This window comes from Mus pahari, chromosome 13 (assembly GCF_900095145.1).
Source record: "Mus pahari chromosome 13, PAHARI_EIJ_v1.1, whole genome shotgun sequence".
Lineage (NCBI taxonomy): Eukaryota > Metazoa > Chordata > Mammalia > Rodentia > Muridae > Mus > Mus pahari.
The window spans coordinates 89,132,678-89,141,857 of record NC_034602.1 but is presented as its reverse complement, the minus strand read 5'-3'; the positions used below and the strand labels follow the sequence as shown (position 1 = coordinate 89,141,857).

The 9,180-nt window shown below is 47.9% G+C and overlaps 1 protein-coding gene across 1 annotated transcript in view; it reads left to right on the top strand.

The window, feature by feature from the left end:
• Nucleotides 1–3,187: 3,187 nt before the first annotated feature.
• Hpse (heparanase) overlaps nt 3,188–9,180 on the top strand; it is a 41,311-nt gene continuing 35,318 nt past the window's right edge. Inside the window, exon 1 of the mRNA XM_021210748.1 lies at nt 3,188–3,506. Coding sequence (XP_021066407.1) covers nt 3,304–3,506 — 203 coding nt within the window. The 5' untranslated portion in view covers nt 3,188–3,303. The remainder of the gene's footprint in view (nt 3,507–9,180) is intronic.

The window sequence follows — 9,180 nt, the reverse complement described above, 5'->3', positions numbered from 1 at the left end:
TGTGGGTGGTGCCATCCCTGGGCTGGTTGTCCTGAGTTCTATAAGAAAACAGGCTGAGCAAGCTATGTGAGCAAGCCAGTAAGCAGCAGACCTTCATGGCTTTGCATCAGCTCCTGCCTCCAGGCTCCTGCCCTACTTGAGTTCATGCCCTGAATTTCTTTGGTGAAGTATAAGCCAAATAAATCCTTTCCTACCCAACCGGCTTTTTTAGTTATGCAGTTTTGTCACAGCAACAAAAACTATACTGAGACACAGGCTAAGTGAGTTCCATTATATGGACTGTTTAGGGCACAGGTCTCCCTCCTGAGACACAGGCTAAGTGAGTTCCATCATATGGACTGCTTAGGGCACAGCCCTCCCTCCTCAATTAACTCAGAATTTGAAACAAACAAACCAGGAAATCTTTTCGCTCATCTTCAAAGTATATTTCTCATTCCCTTTATCCCTTCATTCCTTCCTTCTTTCCCTCTCTTCCTCCCTCCCTTCTCTCTCTCTCTCTCTCTCTCTCTCTCTCTCTCTCTCTCTCTCTCTCTGTGTGAACTCAGCTACCAGAGCTACCAGAAATCAAACCCAGGACCCTAAACATTCAGTTTATCACTCATGTCTACCCAAAGCTAACTGACTATGAACCAGAAGTCCAGAACATAGTAGAGAGCCCAGACTAAGTACACCACCAGGTGAGGCTGCTCTCTCCCAGGCCCTGCACTCCCACCTGCCCGGTACATTTGATGGACAGGCATCAGTAATCTCAGAACAGGAAGGAAAATCACTACAAGTTCAAGAGCAAAACCCTATTTCTGCAAAGTCAAACAGGATCAATGAGGTGATACTGTTGATTTCTTTCACCTGAAGACATATTTCAGGTTGCAAATGGAGCCAGGTGTGTCTCCTATACTGAAGTCAGTTAACTAAAATGATAAAAGAGCTTTGAGCTATGCCTGAGTACCTCCATCTGTCAGGTGAACTTATAAGCTCTTCAAAGCTAAAAACCTTGTCTAAGGCAGAGCAGAGCAAGCCCTGAGTCCCCGCACTCAGGCGGCAGGGGCAGGCAGGTCTGTGAGTCCCAGGCCAGCCTTGTCATGGGCTTCAGGCCAACCAGGGTAGCCCAGTGACACTGTCTCAAAAGCAAAACTAATTGCACATGCCTGGCCTGGGCTTACAGAGTGAATTCCAGGACAGTCAGGGTTACACAGAGAAACCTCGTCTTGAAAAACCAACCAACCAAACAAACAAAAACGAGTAATAACTGCTCCAAGACTTCAGACTCAGACTCAGTGCCAGCCAGGGACTTTCTCAAAATCCAGGTGACATGCACCTTGCTACAAATACTCCACATGTCCTATTATAAAGTGTCTGAGATGACAACTTCTCTGAGTGTGACCACATCTCTCTCCCTGCTGTGTACCTCTATGGTCTTCTCTGGCACAATAGGACAAAGCAACTTAGAGTCTGGAGCCAGAACTGAGATCTAGTCACAAGCCAGTCCTGCTTCGGCCTCCTGTTAGCAACTCGCCTAGTGACCCTATGTACTCACATCTCAGGAGGTCAGAAATGTGGAAACATGGAAAACTTGCAGTGATTTCCTTTCCAAAACACCCAAATACTCCAAAGGAATTGGTATGGCTTCACCCCATGACACTAGGATGGAGGTGACAGGTGAAATCATGTCATGACACAGATGGGAAAAGGCCCCATCATCTGTGTCACCCTTCCATAAGATTATACACCCTGGACAGTTTTCTGTTACCATGATAATTCTCTTTTTACATCCTATGGCTATAGCATATCAACTCAATGCAGGTCAAAGCATTAACTATGCATGTAATTTTTAAATCACCTAGACAGACAGATGGGTGCAAATTAGATATATATTTCATTAAAAATTCATTATTATGTATTGCTTTGCTGTTGGTGCAATCTAAACAGAAAAGTGTAAGAGCGTCATTAGCTTACTCAGTAAATATGAATGGATTACCTACTAAAGGCCAGGCGCAGTACCACAGTCCCCATCTCTGCTTCTGAGGGCTTTTTAAGCCCAGAGGTAAGGTGAACGAGCACTGAGCAGCATCACAAGTGCAGATAGTTCTAACATGGGAGAATGCTGTGCGATGTGTGTGCTGTGTGTGGTTGTGTGGTGAGGCCTCACACTGGGGAGCCTCGGCTGCCTGAAAGCTCAGGAAAGCTTCCTCCAGGGGACTGCAAGGCAGCAGAGACAGGCGGCCATCTGCTTGGCCTTGTACTCCTGCGTTCACCTAGGCTGATGCTTGGGCAGATTGGTGTGTCTCTGTGTGTGTGTGTGTGTGTGTGTGTGTGTGTGTGTGTGTGTGTGCGCGCGAAGAGAAAAATTAGCAATTGGTAAGTATGCTGTGGAAATGAGAGGTAGCATGGTTAAAGCTTCTCTCATGGTCACACACACACACACACACACACACACACACACACACGCTTCAGCACTTGTTTGCTATCATTATATACCAGTGTAAAATGTCAAGGGAAAACAAAAGTTGCAGCAACCGCAAAAGATAAACGCATGGGGTTGGGGGAGGGGTTGCTCCGGATTCCAAGGGTAGTTGGGGGNGGGGGGGGGGCGCTTCTTGCTGGGTTTTAGAGGTCGGCCGCGCCTCAGAGCAACTCTTAGGCTCTCCCAAATACTGTTTTCATAAGTTGTTTTAAAAACAGCCCCCCCCCCCGGCCCCCGCGAGGACCGATTACTAGCTGCATTTTAGCCAATGCTCGGGATCAGGTTTTTCAGGCGACAAAGGGATACCTGAGAAGCAGATCCCTGGCAGAGGACATCCTAGCTCGGTCAGATTTGGGCAGGCTCGGGTGACCAGTGTCTTAAGGCAGAAGGGAGTCGGGGTATTGGCTGGCTGAACCCTCAACCGGGGCTTTTAACTCAGGGTCTAGTCCTGGCGCCAAGTGGATCGAACCTAGAAAAGGTGACAGAGTGCGCAGGACACCAGGAAGCTCGTCCCACCCCAGCGCGGCTCCCGGGTGCTCCCTCCCCAGGCCTCCGAGGATCTTGGATTCTGGCCACCTCCGCACCCTTCGGATGGGTGTGGATGATTTCAAAAGTAGACGTGACAGCGGCGGAGGGGAAAGCCAGCACGGAAATGAAAGAGAGCGGAGAGGAGAGGGCGGGGAGAAGAGGGAGGGACGCCGGGGAGGGGTGGGAGGGATGGAGCGCTGTGGGAGGGTACAGAGCCCTGGCTCCAGAGGCGAGGCAGGACAGGGTGCAGGGGTCTTGAGCCAGCGCGCCGGGTGCCCCAGCATTCCCGGCAGCAGGCGGTCCAGCCAGGTGGGATGCTGAGGCTGCTGCTGCTGTGGCTCTGGGGGCCTCTCGGTGCCCTGGCCCAGGGCGCCCCCGCGGGGACCGCGCCGACCGAGGACGTGGTAGACTTGGAGTTTTACACCAAGCGGCCGCTCCAAAGCGTGAGTCCCTCGTTCCTGTCCATCACCATCGACGCCAGCCTGGCCACCGACCCGCGCTTCCTCACCTTCCTGGGGTAAGTGCAGCCCCCAGGTCCCGTCCCTTCGTCTGTCCTCGGGTCCCCCTCTCCTGTCCAATCACACTCGCGAGGGCCAGCCACTCTCTTTGCTCAAACAACTTTGTGTTTGCTCTCTGGAGCCTCCCTCTCGTGTGCAGTCACCCCTCAAAAGCTTTTTTCCGGATTCATTTACTCAGCGCTTGTTGCCTGGGCACCAGCCAGGCCCAGGTATTAAGAGGAGATTTGGAGGAAAACAAAAACAAACGAAGCTGTCACAAACCCTAGCACGTTGTCTGGAGCCTTTGAATTTTGCTTCAGTGTAGGACCAGTAAGCTGGTGTCCTTTAAACTCTGTTAGGAAGTTTTGGTTTAAAAGAGGAAGAAAGAAAGGATAGAAAAAGCCTCTATGGAGAAGAACCATTATTCATCTTGCTGCCTTTTAAGCGTTTAACTATTACTGGGCTGGGAGTGATACAGTTAATGGACTGTGTGCCTCGCATTCAGGAAGACCTGCACCCATTCCCAGAGCCCTGTAATCCCGGGCATGGGCACACACTTGCAATCTGGCACTTGGGAAGTAGAGGTAGAGGGATCGGAGTTAAGAGCGATCTTTAGCAACATAGCAAGTTTGAGGCCAGACTGGACTGAATGGGAGTGGAGGAAGGAGAGAGAGACATGGAGAAAGGAGACGGAGATGGACTAATTGGGAAAAATGATAGGGGTCAGTGGGACAGACAGAGGAGAATATGACCAAAAATACACTTTATACACATTTGAAAATGTCACGACGAAACCCCATGATTATGCATAATTAATATATGCTAATAAAAACTCTTTAGAGGCATGTTTCTCCAAGATGAGGGTGCAGAGCGGAGGCTGCCTCATCAGCTGCAGGAACCACATCTATGGCCCCTGCTCCGTGAGTGCAGACTGTCCCAAAGATGAAAGGCTCAGGCACAGTCATAGGCCATCCTTTGTTGTTTTTGACATTGTGTAACCGCTATCGCAGGCTGGCCTTGAACTCTCCATCTCCCTGCCTCAGCCTCTTGAGGGCAACCACACTCAGCTGACTACATCTTCACCAGCCCGTTCTGTCACCACTGTCAAAGGCCTAGACATCGATGGCATGTCCGAGCCCACACTATCTGGTGTCACTACGGATCTCACACAGATTCATTCCCATGGCTTAGGGTCTGGTAGTCCAACTTCCCTGTTTTCTCAAATCTGACCCACTGGTTTTCTGTAATGGCTTGATGAGAGAGTTGGTGCTTCCTACAGAGCTTGAAGGTTAAGCTGATTGTTTCTTTTTGCCTAGCATACACAAAATCCTGGGTTTCATCCTCAACATTTTGTAAAGCGAGGCATGGTGGCTCATGACCTCCACCCCAGCATTCAGGAGCCAAGGGGGTAAGGATCAGAAGTTCAAGACCATTCTCGGCTACATAGCAAGGCCAGGGTGAGCTGCATCAGACTTTATCTTAAAAAAAGAAAAGAAAGAAAGAAAGAACTGTAAAGGCCGGTTGTGATGGTGGACACGTTTAAGCCCAGCATCTGGGAGGCAACAATGAAGAAATTAAGGTTGTGGGGAAATTAAATAACTCATCTGTGGCCCGTCAGCTAGTAAATAGAACTAGTATTTGAAGCCAGACTCTGATCACAAAAACAAAGGCATACAAAAAACAACAAATTAATTATTATTTTTAAAGGAAATAGGGCAGTGTGTGTGTGTGTGTGTGTGTGTGTGTGTTTTAAAAAGCCTAGAAACAAATCGATAGACTGATTAAAAACAACAACCTCCATTAACATTCAGCTAGGAGACTTGGGGCGCAAGCCTCTGATGCGCCTCCAAGGGAGGTTTCACCAGATGAACTCGGGGGTATGAGTTTATTACAAGCACTGGGTGGACGGAAACAGGTCTCTCTCTCACACACACATTTGTAACCAGAGAACAGACAATACGCAAAATTTAAATGTTAATCATAGAAGGCTCTAGAATTGAAAAAGGAACATCTGTTAAATTCCTCTTCCCTGGGGAAATTAGTCAAAATATATCCACAGCCTGGATTAGTGCAGAATACCAAGGAGACCCAGTCCTAGACACGACATGAAGTAGAATTGTGATGTGAGCCTCCTATGCCAGACACAAATGTAATTTTAAAACTTTTTAGTAGACACATTTTACAAAAGGCAGAAAGCCCAGATGCGATCACTAGCTATCATCCTAGCGCTTAGAGACAAAAGGATCACACGTTCAGGGCTAGCCTGGGCTACGTAGTGAGGCCCCAGCTCACGAAGCAAAACAGCAAAAAGGAAACAGAAAGAGTAGAGTGTGAACGCTAAGGTCTGGCAGTGCTGGAGCCTGAGACCAGGGTCCCGCACACTAAACAGCCTGCTCTGCCACAGAGCTGCATCCGCAGCCGCTCTCAAAGCAGTATGAGACAGCTCACATTCCCTTTCTGGCATGATGCATCTAAAATCTTGTGGTTTTCCCTTGTCAGTTCTCAGTTCAGTCCGACTACATTTCAAGTGCCCAGCAGCTACGCCTACTGGATTAGAAAGCGCTGCCACTCTATCTGAAGTAAGGCACACACACACACACACACACACACACACACACACACACACACACTCACACACAGAGCCACAATTCCTCATTCAGATGACACATTGTTTCAGATGACAGAATGCAGTGTTGAGGAGTGGTAGAAATCGTAAGTTCTTTGGGCCAAAAGAGGCATTGAATGACAAAGCAAAAGAAGAAAGAAAGAAAAAGAAGAAAGAAAGAAAACGCAGCTTTTGCTTGCTTCCTAAGCTGATCTGCTTCTTTTTCTTTAGGAAACATTGGTTTTTTGCCGTTTCATTATAGTTTAATAGGTAAGTTCCCAAATCATCCTTGACAGCTGCACTCTGTGTGTGGAGAAGCATATGAAGTGTGTGCTTTAATAGCTCACTTTACTGGTTACTTTTCTTTCGCTGTGATAAAACACCACAACCAAAGGCAACGTAAGGAAGAACTTATTTTTTTGTTTTTGTTTGTTTGTTTGTTTGTTTGTTTTCTTTTTGTTTCTTTCGAGACAGGGTTTCTCTGTGTAGCCCTGGCTGTCCTGGAACTCACTTTGTAAACCAGGCTGGCCTTGAACTCAGAAATCTGCCTGCCTCTGCCTCCCGAGTGCTGGGATTAAAGGCGTGCGCCACCATGCCCAGCAGAACTTTTTTTTTTTTTTTAAGGTTTATTTATCTTATGTATATGAGTACACTGTCATCAGACACCCCAGAAGAGGGCATTGGATCCCCATTATGGATGGTTGTGAGCCAGTGCTCTCCCATCTCTCTGAGCCATCTCTCCAGCCCAAGGAAAAAAACGTTTATTTGGGCTTATGTTTCAGAGAGATTGTGTAATGGTGAGGAGGAAGGGGTGGGGTGGAAGGGCAGGGATGGCAAGGCCAGGGAGGCTCTACAAAGCTAGGAGCTTCTGGAAGTGGGACGAGGCTGGAAGCTCTCAAAGCCCGCCCCTAGTGGCTCCCTCTAGCAAGGCCTTATCTGCTAACCCTCCTGAAACAACACCACTGTCTGGGGACCATGGGGTCAAATAAGTGTGCCTGTCTTAGGGTTTCTGTGGCTGTGATGAAACCCCGTGACCAAAAGGCAAGTAAGGGAGCAAAGGGTTTATTCAGCTTACACTTCCACATTGCTGCTCATTATCGAAGGAAGTCAGGACAGGAACTCAGAGCAGGAGCCTGGAGCCAGGAGGAGCTGATATAAGAGCCATGGAGGGGTACTGCTTACTGGCTTGCTCAGCTTACTTGCTTGCTTTTTTTTTTTTTTTTAAAGAAGAGTTTTGGTTTTTTTTCTAAAGATTTATTTATTTATTATATGTAAGTACACTGTAGCTGTCCTCAGGCACACCAGAAGAGGGAGTCAGATCTTGTTAAGGATGGTTGTGAGCCATCATGTGGTTGCTGGGATTTGAACTCTGCACCTTTGGAAGAGCAGTCGGGTGTTCTTACCTGCTGAGCCATCTCACCAGCCCTCAGCTTGCTTTCTTATAGAACCCAGGACCACCAGCCCAGGGATGGCACCACTCATAACAGGCTGGGCCCTCCCCCATTGATTATTAATTGAGAAAATACCTTACAACTGGATCTCATGGAGGCATTTTCTCAACTGAGGTTCCTTCCTCTCTGATGACTCTAGCTTGTGTCAAGTTGACATAAAGCCAGCCAGTACAAGGCCTACATGGGACATTTCTCATCCAAACTACCAGACCCATGTGGCAAAGAGCCACAGGTACCCTGTCTAATACTGAGAGAAAGAATTTTGACTGGAGAGAGACAAAGAACTGAGAACAACCACAGGCTGATCCTTGCGAAGTTCTGTCCCTGACTGACCTCTTGGTGTCCCCTTCCCTCCTAAACCATTTCACTATGCTCCCCAGAGCCTTGATCTTGGTGACCCGCTATCATTTTCATGGTGTAATCTTTTAGCCCCGTGCCCTAGCTAATAAGAGACATTTCCCTGAAGCCTCCTCTCCCCCGTAGCCTTTGGAGTACAAGCTGTACTTTCTCATACTCCATGCCTGAGCCTACTTGTAGACAACGGCTCAGAGAATGTTTGGACGCAGACCGCTGTAGCTTAAATTCCTGTTTGTTACCTTCAGTGAGTTAGCTTAGCTCCTTTTTGTTTAGGTTCTATATTTATAAAGTGAGGATGATAAAAACGCCCACGTCATTGTGATTTCAGGAGACCGAGTGGGAAGGTAAAAAAAAAAAAATCCTTCCAACCTGCCTGCAGCCTGGATGAAACTGATGTGTATTAAATACTGTTGTTGAGACACCAGCGTGAGGTCCCCTCCAGCTCTCGTTCAAACTGGTCGTTTCCCTAGTCTCCCGGCGCCGCTCTCAGTCCCAAGTCCCACCATCACCTTAGGTGACATCAAGATTACCCCTAAAAAACAAATCTCTCAATTTCTCCGTCATCGCGCCTCATCATTGCTACTCAGTGTTGGGCCGGTTTGTATTTCTCCGTCAAATGTGAGCGTTTCTTATCACTGTGACATTCTGCGGCATCATATTTTGAAAACAGCCACAGTGAGAATATTTACTCCAGGGGAACTGGCAAGCCCTGAGAACCAAGGTGCTTTTTTTCCCCCCCTGAGCACACGCTCGCCGCTCTCCTCCATGTCAACCTTCAAACTTCACGGCCATGTCTTGACTCTTTGTCTCTATTAACATCTTTTCTGTCTGTGAACACTTTAAATTCCAACTTTCTGCTCTTGGAGCACATCTCCGCGCCATCCGCTCCTTCACGTTATAGCAAAAGTACATCCTCCACACGCGCATTTTCGTAAGAATCTGTCCCTGAGCACCTGTCTCCACTCTACTTCCTCCATATTTGAGCTTTTGGATTTATTACCCAAACGCTTCTGTGACAGTAACCTCTGCTTCTGCCTCATTGCTCCTTCAGGGATGCCACCTGTCACTTAGTCCAATCCCATTTCCCGCCCCCTTTGGAATCTCTGGGGTGGCCTTTAAGTTTGGAAATGGAAATATAATGGCATTTAGTGCATAATAATAAACCACCTCTGCTTCTGTGTCAAAGAGAAGCAATGTAGTTTTGCCCTAAAAGTAAAATAAAACACCTGCAGACTGCTGTGTGTGCGTGTGTGTGTGCGTGTGTGTGTGTGCGTGTGTGTG